At 41.0% G+C, this 17,121-nt stretch overlaps 4 protein-coding genes and 1 long non-coding RNA gene across 5 annotated transcripts; all 5 read left to right on the forward strand.

Annotated features, from left to right (window-relative positions):
* Positions 1–611: 611 nt before the first annotated feature.
* LOC118792911 lies at positions 612–1,144 on the forward strand. Its single transcript, XR_005005638.1, has 3 exons — positions 612–698; positions 842–896; positions 1,052–1,144. It is a non-coding gene; the product is annotated as an uncharacterized LOC118792911 (long non-coding RNA).
* An 8-nt stretch (positions 1,145–1,152) lies between these two features.
* LOC118793613 lies at positions 1,153–3,023 on the forward strand. Its single transcript, XM_036551839.1, has 6 exons — positions 1,153–1,175; positions 1,353–1,611; positions 1,724–1,805; positions 2,081–2,224; positions 2,396–2,521; positions 2,871–3,023. The coding sequence occupies exons 1-6, from the start codon at positions 1,163–1,165 to the stop codon at positions 3,021–3,023; spliced, it is 777 nt and encodes a 258-aa protein (XP_036407732.1). The 5' UTR covers positions 1,153–1,162.
* A 241-nt stretch (positions 3,024–3,264) lies between these two features.
* Positions 3,265–5,137, forward strand: cenpu (centromere protein U). The gene is made up of 6 exons (XM_036550765.1): positions 3,265–3,321; positions 3,497–3,575; positions 3,743–3,790; positions 4,040–4,101; positions 4,459–4,615; positions 5,007–5,137. Exons 4-6 carry the CDS (start codon positions 4,094–4,096, stop codon positions 5,133–5,135), a joined length of 294 nt encoding a protein of 97 aa, XP_036406658.1. The 5' UTR covers positions 3,265–3,321; positions 3,497–3,575; positions 3,743–3,790; positions 4,040–4,093; the 3' UTR covers positions 5,136–5,137.
* A 1,209-nt stretch (positions 5,138–6,346) lies between these two features.
* LOC118793121 (caspase-3-like) lies at positions 6,347–11,675 on the forward strand. The gene is made up of 7 exons (XM_036551128.1): positions 6,347–6,495; positions 7,837–7,915; positions 8,936–9,075; positions 9,397–9,525; positions 9,691–9,866; positions 10,371–10,485; positions 11,120–11,675. Exons 2-7 carry the CDS (start codon positions 7,842–7,844, stop codon positions 11,347–11,349), a joined length of 864 nt encoding a protein of 287 aa, XP_036407021.1. The 5' UTR covers positions 6,347–6,495; positions 7,837–7,841; the 3' UTR covers positions 11,350–11,675.
* An 822-nt stretch (positions 11,676–12,497) lies between these two features.
* On the forward strand, positions 12,498–15,187 carry LOC118793614 (caspase-3-like). Its single transcript, XM_036551840.1, has 6 exons — positions 12,498–12,732; positions 13,467–13,555; positions 13,883–14,011; positions 14,113–14,288; positions 14,487–14,616; positions 14,961–15,187. Exons 1-6 carry the CDS (start codon positions 12,653–12,655, stop codon positions 15,185–15,187), a joined length of 831 nt encoding a protein of 276 aa, XP_036407733.1. The 5' UTR covers positions 12,498–12,652.
* Positions 15,188–17,121: the final 1,934 nt, after the last annotated feature.

Here is a 17,121-nt window from a genome sequence, read left to right on the forward strand (position 1 = left end):
TAACAATTATGGTTCACCAAATATAGCCATTTTTGTCTAGAGACAAATTAGTTGATCATCCCGTCCAGTAGGTGGCAGGGTAGATATTATATGGTTTTCTACATTCATTTGACCGCTTGCCTCATTCTACATTCGTTTACCTGACTGAGCTCAGCTTCCCCGTCACGGCTCTGGGACAGTCTAACGTTTCATGGGAGTAGGAGCTACTTAGCTAATTAAAATAAATAGCCAAACAATTTCTGCTTCGTCCAGGGCAGCTTTCGAGTTTTCTTAAAATTCGCATGCCCTCCTAGAAGCTTTATGGTTCTTTTAGTTTCGCTGATACGTGTAATGTTTTCCAAAGTGAAGCAACGAGAACAACCCCCTGATTTTAGCGGCAAAGATTGAGCTGTCCTGGTGGTAATTTGAATCATTTCGCGGGAGGAAAATCAAACAGCTAGCTAGCTAAGAACCGAGCTAGCTGGCTGTACACAAATAGTATGAGTAAGTTTTCAAATTATCAACGATAGTAGCTAGCTGGGTATAGTGAACCTAAAGTAATTTTACGTTTTCAGAACAGGAACTTAAAGTCCAGCGTTCAGTTTTCTTTCTTGATTGAAGAACAAAGTAAACGGACTCACTCGCTAACTTGTCAAACAATTTAACGATCAATCTTGAAGCTCGTCAGCTAGTTTAGCTGGCTGCGCTGACAGCATGAGGTAAGCGAATTTATTTTATTCATATTGTTCGAGGTAGCGTAGGGCGATTCACGATGGACGTATAAGCAGTTGTGCTCAAGAGCAGACATTAGCTGTCATGTGATATAATCACATCGTTGCCTTTTCCCCCTTCCTCGTATTAGTTCGAAGAAGGGCAAAGCGGGGAAGACGCTGAAAACCATTCAGCATGAACTTGGGGTATGTAAAATTCGTAAGCGGTTGTATTGTTTTGTATAGCTAGATCATGTCTCAGTAGTCATACAAAGTGTATACATGATGCTCGATGTACAGTAGTTGGCTAGTTACTGTGGTTCAAATTTAATGCACGTCTGAGTAAACATTGTCTGTTCCAGAATGGACGTGCAAAGAATACGAAAATAGCACCGAAAACGCAGGCCCAGCCGTCAATATCTCCCCTTAACATGTCCTCGATTGAGAAAGCCAGCTTCTTGGAAGATGATGAGATGCTCAGTTTCGGTGAGATAATTCCACTTCTTTAGAATACATGTGTACAAGCTAAGGAGCCGTATCAACAAAACGCAAATAAGGCACTTCTATTTTGTCATTAGAGCTTGTTTTTCTTGGAATCAGTCCTCTCTCAGACCAATGAAACATCAAAGACTGAAATAATTATTGCTGAATGCATCTTCATAGGTAACCCACTCCACAGCACTGCACTGGAAGAAGACTTAAGTCCTAATTTGGGGGAAAAGACAGAGGCACCAAAGACACTGGCCAGGAAGAAAGGAGCAAAAGCTAGTGAGGAAAACCGTAGAGAAACTCCTCTGACACCTGGCCATGCAAGGAAGGGGCGGACCTCAGGGGGTGTCCAGCCTCCATCGAGGAGTTCCGCCCAAAAAAGGAGTCAGCCTCGTGCACAGCGAAAGAGCTTTGGAGGAAAGTCAAAGACCAGGTCCGGTGCGGTCACCTTCTCTGGTGCTTCTAGACAACAGTAGCCTCCCTTTTCTCTCTTTCTTCCTCAGCAGTGGCGGTCTGGTGACATCCTCTCTCTGTGTTACTCTCAGGCCACTGCAGAGGGTGTCAGAGGGGATGGAAGTGGAGGAAACGACTGGGTTACGGAGCGCATCCGCTGACCCTGGTTCTGAGGTATGGCTTATGCCTCTCCTATTGTGATCACTTTTTTTTTTTTTAAAGAAAGATTATGATCTGCAAGGTCATTTGCCTCCTCATACTCCAAGACAATTTATTAACCTCTGACCAATGCAGAGGTAGCAGACAAGTGGCCACCCCTCAGTGCCGATTGGGTAGTTGGATGAAAGCATCTGTGGTAGCAGGACCTCAGACTGTGTGCAGTTCTGAGACTGATTAAAATGCTCTGCACAGGGATTACCTACTTGGAGGTGTCTGTGTCTGTGCTTCAGGACTCTGACTCTGCAGGCCCGGTTGCGCAGGGGCCAGCTCCAAAACAGCCACGGGCCACACCCAAGAAGGCCAAGGCTCCAGCTGTCCTGAAAAAGACGCTGCCAACTCACTCTGAAGGCTCCGCTACGTCCCTCAGCCAGGAGGTACGTCTTCACAGGCGGCATCTTAGACACTACAGCTGCACACAGCATTTCAGTTGGTGCTTGGTTTCCATTGCGGGATGTTCTGAGTGAGTGATTTGGTGAAGCTTGAGCCAAACCAGGGTGTATATTTCCTGAGACGTGCTGTGATGTGAACCCACTGTGTGCTCTCAGACCAGTCCCTCACAGAGCACAGTCACCGAGGCGGGAGAGGGCAGCTCCAAAACAGCAGCTTCAGTACAGCGCAGACGACTCTCCTCCCTGTCCTCCGAGGAGCTAAGTGGGGAGGACCCCAGCTGGGTAAGAGCCGGCCCGAGCATTCCTGTCAGCCACTTCGTCTCAACAGCTCACTGCCTGCCTCACACCTCTTCTCGCATTAGATCTGAGTCTCTCTTAGTCCTGCAGTCTTTTTTAGTCAGCGTAGGCACCTAGTGAGACCAACACAGATTTGGAATCGGGTGTGGGAATGGATTGTTGTTGTCACACAGTTTCAAGGAAACTGTATATGTAAGAAGTGCATTCCATCACTCCCTCAAATCACTCAACCTCAAATCACTGTCCAGCAAGTGTTCAGCATGTCATGCAGTGTAACTGGTTAGCCATCACTGATCTGAAAACAGTAAGTCTTTACAGTTACCTCCTCTTTCAGCACGCTGAACCAAGGAAGAAGACCTTTGGGACAGACCATTTGGGAAAGAGGCAGAAATCCACTTCCAGATCCTCAGGTGCCCAGAAAAGGAAGTCCTCATCTGGATCCCCAGGTAACTCTCCTGGACCAGCCAGACTGCTGCAGCTTGCTTGAATTGAATGATAAGATGGCAGCCACATAACTGTGGTCTTAAAAGTAGGAAATTCTGATGTTTGATAACTGGTGAATGTTATGTGCGTTTCAAAAAAGCTGCCTGTAAGGGAAATGTTGAATGAGTATTTCATTTAATTGTGACACATTGCCCTTGTGCCAGGCAATAATGAGATGATTGCCTTTTCCCAGGTAGTGCTGATGCTTCCAAGAAAACCAAACGTCAGCAGAGAAATACAAAGAATCCTATCGATCTTGATGTGGTACTAGACGCATTTCTGGATTTTGCGTCACAGTTCAAGTAAGTGACAGCCAGCAGTTTGGCACACAACAAGAACATTTGTTTTTGCTTTACCTTAGTTATCTCTTGAAAAAGGTCAACTAAATGTGTCTGCAGCTGCTTATTACTTGATGGCTTGGCAGAACTCAATAAGAGCATATAATGAAAAGTATTCCTTTCGTCTGGTTGTGTTCAGGGAAACTACTGAATCGGCTTCAGTCAGACAGGCCATAGATGCATTTTCAGACAAGTTTGAGGATCAGCTTGTTGAGCTGGTAAGTAATAATAATCTAGAGTGAAGTACAGTAGTTCTGTGGTCTAATCACTTTAGCTTGATTAAAACCTAAACTGGCCTGATATAGAGGAGGTATGTATTTAAGTACTGAAATGTAACTCCTGTCACACTTGATAACTGTGTTTTCTGCAATAAATCCATTTTCAGATAACCAGCACAAAGGAGTTGAACAGCCTGAAAAAGCAAAACATTAAGGTAAAGTCCTCAGTGGGTGCAGATGTATTGCAAAGATATTTCTAGGCATGTGCATGTAGCTGTAGACTATTCGGTAATACCCAAATAACTTTGTTTGTTTACATTTTAATTTTGTAGCTCTGGTTGTATACTTCTATGAGAAATGTATCACTTTATCACTTGCTTTGTCTGATTTTGCACAGTCACTGTAAAGCCTAATTGCACTTCATTAATTTACTTTTTTACTTATTTATATCTATTTGAACTCAGGTCAATCGTGCCATCAATCGCAAGAGAACCAGATTGGTTGAGGTCAAAAGTGAAATGATACAGTAAGTGTTTGTGGCAGGACACTGGTTGCAATTGGGTGAATTATTCTTGAAGTTTCATCACTGCAGAAATATTTTAAATGGATGTCTTGCGTACAAATAAACGACTGATTTTGAACAATGTCTGGATGATTCAAATAAAGGGCATTTTTATGGTTATGTATTACATCTACAACGGAGCAGGCAGAAATTAATGCATTTTAAAAATTGATGCATTGTTTAGTGTTTTTACAAATGAATGAGTTAACTGGGAGCGACGCATTCTAACCATGCAGTGAGGTGGGGTGTGGTCTGATTGGACGTAGAAGTGGAGACAGACGTGTCATCTTTTCTTACTTCCTCCCTCGCCGTGGATCCCAGAAAGGAGACACAGCTGAGGAAGCTGCAGAGGGAGCATGACCAGCTGGAGGAGAGGCTCAGTGACCTCAGGAGGGGGACTGCTTTCCTGTCGGACCTGAGGGACCTGCACAAGAACTACCTGACGCACCGGGAGAGGCACCCCAACGAGGTGGAAGTGGTGAGGAGGCTTCACTCCAGCTTTCTGCAACACATATCATAATTAGGGCAGTGTTTTACACAGAGCTCCCCTTTCACCTGCAGCCTAATCTGCTTCAGAATAAGCAGTCATGAAAAATAAAGCTTTTAACTGGTACCACAATGGAGTCAATCAATTTCCATAGTAATAGTGATTGAGTATGGTGAAGCACAGGAGTGTGGAGATGAGCTTAAAACTGTTCTGTCCATAGTTTTTGCCACATACTTGTTCTTTTTTAATGGGCAGATGCTCAGGCAGACTCTATTGACACTCTATTAACAGATCTGTTGAAATGCTCAGTGATATGAACAAAGAAAAGGGTTCCTGCCAGCGTGGTGGTGGTCCTCAGTGTGGCGCTCTCTCCCTCCCTCAGTACGGGCCCTCCAGCCTGCCTGCCCTGCTTCTGGAGGCCCGCTCTGTCCTCGGAGCCGAGCACCAGCTGAAGAACGTCAACGACAAACTGCAGCAGGTCTTGGACCAGGAAAATCACAAGGAAACTTAAGCACTCAGCACACTGATCCAAGGCTGCGCAGAACAAGGCGAACTGGTCGTCTCTGCACCAGAGACTCTCAAGATACCTGGCAGGTGGAACTTTTGTGGAATTGCAAAATGCACAGAGCATTCATGTTAACGTTCATCAAATAGTAAACCAGTTTTCTTAAATCATCTATGGTCCTGAATATTTGTGTTTTTGAACTATTTATAAACAAGAACCTTTAAATATTTCTAGAGGTGGTTATTTCAAAGAATCAGTTTGAGAAAAAAAAAATTGTGTGTTCAAGGTACAAATGAAATAAAGAATTGCAGTCTTGTCTTACAAAATCATTTGTAAAAAAAATAAATAGTTTAAATGAAAATACAGTAAATCCTTTTGTGATACATACTTGCATACCAACCAGATCACCTCATTCGGCAACATCAAGGTGCCTGGCTCTCACACTTCTTTATAGCCACACGTCACAGTCTGCTTGTCCGGGTGCTGATGTAGTGGAATGAGCTTCCCATAGTGGTAAGGACAGTGGCGTCACTGACCATCTTCCACCAGACTGAACACCCACTTCTTCAGACTGTGCTTTGACTTGCCTATGCATGCATAGGCTCACCTTCCCCTTATTTATGTAGTCTTACTGTAGTGTATGTTGTATTTCTGTGTGGCATGTATGTAATGCTCTTCTGAATTTGCTAGAGTCTATACAGTAGTTACCACAGCACTAGGGCTGATGTGTTTGGATGTGGTCAGTTGTGTCTTGTCTCCCTGTTTTTCGTTCTGCTGTATTTCTTAGCAGACAATCTCAGCTCGATTTCCAGAGCAATTTACAAAGTGTCTAAATGTAAAAGTACAACAGATTGTGGTCATTACTATTGTGCTGTTTGATACCACAGGGTCCAGCATCCACACTCCTTAGAACCTCTAAACCGCACCTGTGTCACATTTAGTGTGCATACTGCTAAATAAATGTGTATGGTTTTCTTATTAGCTCATATTTAATTTTAATGCTGAATGTCTATGAGAATGTAATGTGTCATTAAAATATGTAAATCATTTCCTCGAGTGGGCGTTTCTTCTAAATACCTTTTTAAAAATCTACCTACCTGCGTGCTTTCGTCACGAAAAATCAATGCTGCGCAATTCACTTGTAGGCTGAAGGGGGCGGTTGGAAATCTATGAATAGTACACCTGTGTTGCCACAGCATGACGCTTAAGGACGCAGTCATTGTATTACGGAGGTAGTCTAAAACTGAAACAGGAAAATAATTTGAGGTGTGTATGGTGAGGAACGGTTTGCTTGCCAGTTCCAGGAGCCAAACGTTTTTATATCTTTTTAAAATTATTTTATTTTTATCGTGAAGCGGAGACCAATGTAAGTAACTTTAGCTAAATTTACCTAGCTAAATTGATAAATTTTTCATCTATCACACACTGACGTTGTACTTTAATACAACAGGTAAAACAAGGTATGATTCATAGCAAATGGGTCCTGTTGACTAACTTTTACGCAGCACTGTGTTTGGCTCTTACAGATGTTCTAATTATGATCAATATTACTGTTTTGTTTGTAGCGACAGCTTCTTCATACCACTTTATGAGATACACTTCAGTCGCACATTTTATGTCGCATTGGATAAGAGCGCTAGATGACAAAAGTCGATGTGATGTAATCTACCTAGCTAATAACGCTCAGCTCTCCATGTCAAATTTTAACGGGATACACGAATTTATTATAGGCGCCGGTTTGAATTTTGGTTTTCTGCTATCACCACTGAAAGCGATTACTGGTAGACATACCACACTCAAACCCTACTCCAGATCACAGAAATTGATTTTTTGGTATCTGCAGCGTTTCTTACCCCAGCATTTTTAAACATTCACATTTAAGGCATACATTGTAGTCAGGCGTATAATGGATGCTCATGAACCTGGTTTATGACTGCCAATCAAAATATATTTGTCAAAAATTAGTAGAAACTCGTGGAAGGCAGTGGATTGAAAACAAACAGCAGAATTAAAAATATTTGCTGTATCTGTCAGTGCAATGAAGCAATTCAGAGACTGTTGGGTGGCTGGCTGGAGGGATCACTGTACGTGGTCCATAGAGGGCTATGGATGAGGGCATCCAATCCAAAAGTAGCCAGGGGAGAGGTCTGCATATTCAACAATGTCCTGAGCTTCCTGTCCACTGATGCAGGGTAGTCCAGCAATGCTTGATGAATGCACATGGTAACCTCTGGGCACTAGGAGGATAGGCTGCTAGTGCATTTGTTTTTTAGAGGACACGTGGGAGTCAGAGAATGGGGAAGACAAGGCCATTGAGCACAATGTAATGGGAAGTGTAGCACTTTCCCTGGGATATTCAGTAATAATGTTACTGTCAGAAAACAGGCTGTATGTGACTTGACACCCCATTCATTAGATTATTCAGCTCAGTAAGCCCAAAACAGTTTATTACCTTGTGAGGTGAGTCCAGATGGATTTTAATCACTGCAGTATATGAGGTGGGATTCTTTCTGGACTGGGATTTTTTGCTGAAACGATCAATAATCTGGGAATTATATCAGTATGATTAAAAAAAAAGAAACGCCTTCCTTTCTACTTATTTAATTGCTTGGTTGTTTAGTGTTTTTGATGAGACGGTGTATTTCTTTTTCACTTCAAATAAGGGGAATTTATATATCTATGTCTTTCCTTTTCTGTTTGGTTTCAGATACCATGTCAGCGGTGAATGACAAGAACACTGGTGCACAAAATGACTGTGTGGATGCCAAGCAGGATTTTGGCCAAGTGTGAGCAAGTTGTTCTAAATGTGGCTTTGCAGTCGATTAAACCGACCTACCTCTGAATATCAGTGGACTTAGATAACACCTCTGTTCCCCTGTGGGGACTAACTGTTTGGCTTATTGTGATGAAAATAGTCATATTAAAGACTGATACATTCTTTTAGAGAGGAAACCTGCTGTTTCACACATAGTACATCAGTGGTTAAGCTACTGCTTAACTTTGAATGACATCTTGAAATGAAATCTTGTGATCAGACAAAAGTGACATTCTGCATTTAGTAGCAAAATACAACTAACAAAAGCTGTGTGTTTGGCCTAGTGAAAAAACATGTAGCCTGTTTTATGTGCTGGTACAGTCAGTTTAGTTGAATGTTTGCTGGGAGGTTGCATGGTGTGGTTTTATCCTATACCCTGGTGAATGGCAGACGTGAAAATGCATGTTGGAACACCCGTAACCTTCTAGAATTTCCTCTTAGGGTATTTCCATGTTCTGTCTGTCATTTAGATACAGCTATGTGTACACTCTCATGAACAAGCTGCTCTATGACCTGTGTGAACTGTTTCCAAAGATCATTTTGTTTGCGATATTGCATTTATTAGCTATCTAATAAAAGGCAATAAAACATAATTAATGACTGTGACACTATATATCAGTTCACTTTCATTTTGACTCTCTCACTGGATTCTGGATTCAGTGCAGTTTTTTTTTCTCCCAAAAACTGTTAATGGCAACTTGTACTACAGTCAAACTAAAAAGCTCATATAATTCAGAAAGAACCTGGCACAACAGGAGTGATTGGCTGGGCTAATATAGGACATCGTACCACACAGCACAGATGCTGTTCATGTATACACAAATTTCATGCAGAGTGCAGTGAAAACTAAGTGGGGTTGGTTGTGAGAATTTGTGGAACCTACTTTCCTCTTTGCTTAAAGAGTCAGGTGTACAATGTGCAACATCAACAGTCTTACTAGGAGACATCTGCACTCTGTAATCACTCTGCTTCTTCCCCTCTCCTCTTCCAGAGGACCAAGGACCTCTACACGTGTAGAGCCACTGCAGAAAGATGACAGGTCTCATTCTGAGCATTACAGATACCGTATGGACTACCCCAGCATTGGCCAGTGCATCATCATTAACATTAAGAACTTTGAACCACAGACAGGTAACTTTCATATAGATGTTTTGTATATCGTTTGTAAATGAAGCATGAAGTAGTTAAAAAATTTTAATTTCATAATTCAGGAATTCAGTGAGGAGTTATGATTGGTACAGTTTTGATCAGCAATGTACCACATAGTGTGCTCATATGGCACATTGGTTATGTTCGGTAAAAATGTAATGATGCTGTGGCTGATTAGTTAAAGCTGTCAGCAGCATGATCACATGTATTTCACCTCCTCGAGGTTTAGCTAAAGGATGTAAGATGACTTTGCAGGCTTCCAGACAGTTTCCTGTGCTCTGTTTTGTGTTTTTTACTCAAAAGGCATGAAACCCCGCAGTGGTACAGACACAGATGCAGCGAACATATTGAAAACATTTCGGAATCTGGGTTATAAAACAAAGGTTTTGAATGACCTGACAGTGGCACGAATTATGGAGGTATTGCGATCAGGTAAGTTTAGATCAGCCTTCTGTTCTTGTGGTCATAGTTTCATACAGCTGTGAAAGATGGAAAAAAGAGACTAATGCAGCTGGCCTTTGAGGACTTGAGACAGATGAGAGGCAGCACCATTAGCTGTATGAAGGGGGTAGCGCTAACGTGATGTATGGTGCTCAGCCTCTCAGGAAGACCACAGCACGTCAGCCTCCTTCGTGTGTGTTCTGCTGAGCCATGGGGATGAGGGAGTGTTATACGGTACTGACGGCCCTGTGGAGCTCAACAGACTGACCAGTTTCTTCAAAGGGGACTGCTGTGCCACACTGGTGGGCAAGCCCAAACTCTTCTTCATCCAGGTATGACACCTTTTCCCTGGGTGTCTGTTCCTGTGCAAGTTCCTATGCTGGGTATGGGGATCTGTGAATGGTCAACTTTTTCACTTAAGCTTTTCCATATACACCTCATCCTTAGCTGTACACTTTTTGTTAGTCAATACTTGTTTTACTTGAATGAAAGAGACTGCAGAATGCCAGTCACATTAATGATTGGATTTCATGTGAGAGGTGAAATAAATTCCCTTTCATTCAGCTTAGAGGAATAGCAGTTGATTGAGTCATTAGTGAACAGTCAGAGAAGAGACGCACAACTGCGGGACTGCTCTTGAGGCAGGCATTTCACGTATATGTAACTCAGTGTGAGACGTGTAGTCACAGCATGGTGACTGAAAGGAAAGAACTGTGTACTGTTAAGTGTGTAAGACATATGACTGTGTCCTGTGACTGTGGTTTTTAAGTGTGATCTGACTTAAGTTCTGCATGGCATGTCACAGCTGCCTGTTGTTCCCTGTCTGTGACAAGCAGGCGTGTCGTGGGTCAGACATGGACGATGGTGTGGAGACAGACAGTGTAGAAGACAAGTCTCCCAAGAGGATCCCTGTGGAGGCAGACTTCCTGTATGCCTACTCCACAGCTCCAGGTACACCTCCCACTACACCTCACAGAAATCATGATGACAGCTCACTTCAGCAGAACTAATGTTATCTGAAAGGATCTGTCACTTCCTCAAATTCACAGAAGTGGCTTTCTAAGAAGTGTCTTGTTCCATAGCCATACATTGGTGTTCTGCTGTTCTATGTTTAAATTGTTGTGGTTCAGTCAGAGATAGAATCCTGTTCAACCGGTAATGTTTTTTATTTATTTATTTTTAAAATTCATGTCATGTGATTTGTATTGCAATTGCATTACTAATCATTTGAAATAATAGCTTTTACAAGGAAATGTCAAAGACACAAACAATTTTGTAAATGGTAGTAAATAGTAGAGTGAAATACTGGCAACTTCATATTCTGGGTACTGCTGTGTTATATACTAAGCCAGACTGTGCTCATAACAGGAAGAATTCAATTAAGATGAAAAGGGTGCCCACTGAATACTATGCAACAAAACAGAGTATGCACTTATCCAATATGTTATTAGAAGGAGCTGACTGTACAGCTAAGCCATGTGGGTGTTATAATTTACAAGTTTATAAGTTACTTTCAAGCAGACTCTTTCATTTCAGAGAAGCTCCAGATTGGCCTTTTAATGTGTCCCTCTATGCCCTGCCTCAGGTTACTACTCCTGGAGGAATACCATTAATGGCTCCTGGTTCATCCAGGCCCTGTGTCATATGTTGGATAAGTATGGGAAAGAGCTGGAGGTCATGCAGATTATGACTCGTGTCAATAACAAGGTGGCACTAGAGTTTGAGTCATCCACCGACAGCCCCTGGAGTGATGGCAGGAAGCAGATACCCTGCATTGTCTCTATGCTAACAAAAGAGTTATACTTTTCATGCTAATGGATTTTTTTAACAGAGGCAGTTGCAGTGTGTCTTCATGATGTGTTGTGGGGCCGTTCTTATGAATAAACATTTTTTAATGAATGCATTTTAATAATGTGCTTGGTGAGATCTGTGGTTCTCTGTAAGAAACTTTACACAGTGCTGAAATATACACTCCAAAGTGCAAAGTTTTACGGAGGTAATGATTCACTTTGGATGTAAGCTTTATTATTGTAGAGATTCAATGATGGATGGCAAGAACAGAATGAGAATGCTAAAGAGAACAACCTATGAAAAAGTCTATTTTATGTATGTACCCCCTCATACCAACAGCCTTGTTTTTATGCAGAACTCTGGAATAAGAAATAAAAATGTTCTTAATTGTACCATTTAAATGAACTGTACACTTCTGTAGGTTGTCATTTCATTTCCATATGGCAATGCCACCATATTCTCTGAGGATGTTTTTGTAACCTGCTTCTACATTTACATTTATTCAGTTGGCAGACGCTTTTATTCAAGGCAGCTTACAAGTGAGGCAGAGTACAATACAAGCAACAAGCCATATAAGGAGTCAACAATATTAAGTGCTATTAAGTGCTGCATTACCAAGTTTCAACAGTTGGCCAGACAAAGTATGAGCTAGCCGGTAGATAGGAGTGTATGAAACCATAGATTTATTTATTTTTTTAATAAAATTGTTTCTGTGTTGATTTTTACACACAGTCCAACACCCAGTAATACACTTACAGACACACAGACACACACACACACTCAAGGCAATATCAGTGAAGCAAGTCAACGTTTAATCAGGAAATGGTGAATGCTGTCATTCCAGCAAAAAGTGTTATTTGTATGAAGTATACTGTAATTCTTTACATTCCAGTCAGTGTAATTGTGATTCATGAAATATTTGTTTGTGAAGTAGTCAGAAAACTAGAAAACTGTTATTAGAAATGGCACATTTGATTTAAAAGTATATACCACAAAGTTTATTAGAACGTTGAATGCTATTAATACTGTTTCACAGATTCATCCTAGAAGCACCAAAACATTAAACAAGTGATGGTAAATCATATTAAGTGGCAGCTTTGTGTCTTAGTAATTAGTAGTCTGATACTGAGATATTTCAACATCACAGTACCAAGGACCCTTTGTCACTCCTGTTATAAATATTTGACTTTACTGTGGCAGGTATCATAACATGTGCAATATACTGCATAATAAACACGGTTTAGAGAAGGGGTGTGTCTTTACCCCTCCTACACCGTCAAACTGCAACACTGGAAACTGAAAGAAAAATGAAGAACAGCATGCGTGAATGAATGCTTCAGTTATTTCTGGAACAAGACGCAGTGACAGAACCATGGATTTTACAGCACAGCACACAGAGAAAAAAAGGTAAGTACCTTCGTATTGACTATTGCATTAGTTACTGTTCACCTACCAAGCATTCTCAGTGATAACATGTAAATGATCATAACTCAGATGAGAAAACTGAAATGTGACTTATAATGGTTATGGTAACATAAAGTTAATATGATTCCAGGTGAATCTGAATATTTTACCATTCATTTATTTCAATCAATCTCAAATTTCACATTTTCCAGAGTTCTTTTTCATTGAAATCACTATATTAAACGTAATTTTCCATTCATTCATTCATCAAAACAACATTTTTCATTTTCAGGGTAAATGTATATTGGGAGAAACTATAATGTTTGGATTAATTATATTTATCGATAAATGTTCTGCTTCTGGCATAAGTCTCAATGTTGAAACATCTGCTAATCAAAAATACTAAACCCAATGTACTAATGAGTATGTGTAACAGATGGCTCAATTGAGAATGTAGTCAGCAGATGTCTGAGGGAAGCCATTTTATCAACAATACCTTGGAAATTTGTTTCGGCTAAAGTTTTGATTTTTGTCAAAGTCCTGAAGATCCAGTTCCCTTTTTCTGATGAGTCACATGCTGTATGTCACAATGAATGTGTTTGGTTAGGCTACATCCTCTTGACATCAGTTCTTTACCTTTTTTAAAGGCCTGTCATATACACCACTTGCATATAGAGAGCAATACACTATATGGCTCACATATATACTGTTAAACTAATGCGTTCAATTATTTTTAGCATTGAAGAAAATCCTTACCAATTCTGGTATAGCAGGGACTATAAACATATTGGAAAATGTCTCATTATCAACAACGAAAATTTCTTTGGTGAGTTGTCAAAATGTCATACTTTCCACTATACATGATATTCATATATTGTGTGTGTGTGTATGTGTGTATTTCTTATATCCATAGTAGTAATGCATATGAATCTTCACTGTAGTAGTATATGGTTGTTGGATTCAAATAACTGCCTACAACTGTGTTTTTGCAAAAAGGCATTGCCCCAAACAGATTACCTTCACCTTGCCACTCTTGCATATGATGATGTGAATCAGGACAACTTACTTGCAGCTTTGCAAATCCCTCTTAGAGGAGACAGGCTAATGGTGGTTCATGTAAGTTGTAGGGGTATATTCTCTTTTCACTCTTAAGTGATGAACCCCAGAATTGGTACAAAGGAAGATGAGAGGCTGCTGAGACACAGCTTTGCATCCCTGGGTTTCACTCTTCAGGTAGAGAGAGATCTGTCAGCTGACAGCATGCTTCAGGTTCTCCAAGCAGGTAAGATTTGCAATCTGCAGCTGTCTGTAATAACAACCAGCGCATTGTGTTGTATTACCTCACATCACATTACAGTGCTCTTACTGTTTCTTGGACCTCAGTATCAGCAGAGGATCATGGAGAGAGGGCCTGCTTTGTGTGTGTGCTACTCAGCCATGGGCAAAAAGGTACCATTTTCGGAACGGACAGAGAAATTCCTCTAAGGAGGCTGACCTCTCTCTTCACTGCAACGAGGTGCCCCAGCCTGGAAGGGAAGCCCAAACTCTTCTTCATCCAGGTATATCCAGCATGCCAGCTTGTATTTGTAAAGAATGTGTACTAAATCTTGAATTTAAAGCTCCATTTTCACTGTGCTGTGTAATCCTTGGAACAAGGATTACATAGACACAACAACATAAGCAGAAGTGAGTGGATTCCTCATGTGATGAGGAGAAACTATATATTGACTAAGCGTTACTACTTGTGGTATGTTTAGGCCTGCAGGGGACACGAGTATGACTCAGGTATCGAGACTGACTCTAAAGAAGAGGAAGAAGACGAAAAATCCATAGAAATGTCTGAGATTCCAGAAAGGGATTTCCTGTGTGGCCACTCCACAACTTCAGGTAGAGCACAGAAATGAAGTGAATCGGCATTGTGCAAGAGCAGAATGTACATTAGCCACCCACTTCCTGTCAATGGAAGAACTAACAAAACCATGGGCTGTGCAGGCCATATTGATCATTAAAAGCTGTTTTAATGATCACAAGTGACTAAAAACAAAAATGACGAGAGAACCACCCTGAAACATGCAGTCTACTATGCAGTACATGTTCTACACCAGTAATACAGTATTCATGATCATAAGCCTTAATCTTTATTTCCTTAAGACTAAACTTTATCATTTTAAACGAGCAATCGTTTTAATGGGCTACTGATATACTCTGAGTCTGTGTGTTTCATTTTCCAGGCTATTACTCATGGAGGAACCCCTCACGTGGCTCAATTTATATCAGAACTCTGTGTGAAATGCTGACACAGCACAGAAGTCTTGAAATAACAAAGATTCTGACCAGGGTCAACCACAAGGTGGCGCTGGAGTTTGAGTCAGGAACCTTTGAGTGGCGTACTGATAGGAAAAAACAGATGCCCTGCATTATCTCCATGCTTACTAAAGAACTGTTCTTCACACCATGAAATACAAAACACAAAAAGTTATTTTTTCATTGTGATACTTGATACTGAATACAGATGATATCTGCCATTTATAAACACAAAATATGTGAAAGTTAAATTATCATCTTCGTCACTAACACTGAAATCTTAGTGTTTTTCAACAATGAATAAATCTACACTGGTTAATGTTATTTTCCCACTATCTGGGGCTTACTTTAGGAAGCAATTCTGAATTTGATTGTCAATATGATATACTGTAATAATTTGGTGTTATTTTGCAGCAAAACCATGCATGTACTTTTGTGCAGTATGCTGAAATGAGTGAGTGAATCAAACTTGACCGGTAGCTTCATTGGACTTCACAGTGCAACCCACTGGAATTTTGCATCAACAGTCAGTCAAAAGGTTCATTTTCTTGATGTAAGTGATTTTTGTCAAAGTGTTTGCATCTTTCAACAATGCTTTAGCACCACCCTGTGACAAATCCAGCCACCTTTTTATGATGGTTATAAAAACTGTTCAGGACACATCAGCTCCCCTGAATGCTGGCTAATTCCACTGAGCTCAGAGAAATGAGTGGGTGTGACCCGGCTCAGATAAGGGCTGAGTGTGACTGCAGAGCCATAATACATGCGGAGCGGAAGAGAGAGCTCCACACCTTCTTATCTTCTCAGCAGTCCTCAGCTGCCATATGACTTCGATGAAACAAACCTAACAACTCAGGCTGAGAACCTTTACCACAGTGTAATCACCGGGTGTTAGACAAGGCCATCATGATAAACTGATTTTTATCACCTCATTCTATTCCTTCAAAGGAGTGTACATGAGCACATATAGTGCACATATGTGATGTGCTACAAACAGAGAAGACATTTTAACCGTTAGTTATCCTGTCCCCATAAAAAGAAAAAGCCTGGGGGTGTTCAGCTGGACAAACCACATCTTTGTGAAAACAAATGCCATCTGTGGCAGGTACACCACAGGTAACAGTTGGTGATAAACAGACTGAGATCACTGAAAGAAATTGTGTTTTCAGCTTAATACAGGATGGACCAGGGGAGCAATATGACCAATAATAATATTTTGTTTTCAGGAAAAAAGAATATCCTGTCTAAAACTTCAGGGGAAATGATAATGCTGTTCTCAACCAAACTCCGCAAGGGTAAAGGAATAATGGCCCCAACCTTTCAAATTTTAGCCAACACTAGCGATGAACAAACAGTCTAAGGAACATGTGCAAAATTTCTGCAGAAGTGTTTAACCATATACACACTTGTGTGTTCCCATTTTGTACTACCGTAGCAGCGAAAGGGGGAGTTTAGAGAGCTGAACATCAATTACCACAAAACACTTCAGGACAAGTGTGCCTTTTGACAGATTTCTAGGAGGTGCAATGAAGGCACACAAGCACGGACAAATGTAAAGCATAATGTAAATCTCTTAGCTAAGCTGATTTGGCATTTAAAGCTTTGACTGCCACTGGGCAATTGTGCAGCACCAACACACATAATGAAACAAACACTGTGTGGGCATACAGTACATGAAACACCCAAATGTACAAATACAAATGTTCACCTAGTGCGAGCCTTTGATGATGATGAAGTCGATGGCAAAAAGAGATGATGGGGTTCCTTCCAGATCCCTGAGTTTTCAGCAGTTTGGGGCAGGGGTAAGGGGCAGTATGTACGTTCAATTCCCAGGAAAGGGACTGCTTTTGCCCTTGGGCAAAGCACTTAAGCGTAACTGCATCAGTGAGTATTTTTACAGATGATGTGTAATTTGGTCTGGATAACAATATCTACTAAGCAGAAGTGATATAACACAATTTCACATTTCTGCCTATAATTGTGCCACAGTATGTGCTTGGAAACAGAGATACACTAACTTACAGAACATTCTACTAGTGCTTGAAATGTTTGTCTAATATTGATAAATGAGGGGTTTCCCATCTAATG

This window comes from Megalops cyprinoides, chromosome 18 (genome assembly GCF_013368585.1).
Source record: "Megalops cyprinoides isolate fMegCyp1 chromosome 18, fMegCyp1.pri, whole genome shotgun sequence".
In the NCBI taxonomy this organism is placed as follows: Eukaryota; Metazoa; Chordata; class Actinopteri; order Elopiformes; family Megalopidae; genus Megalops; species Megalops cyprinoides.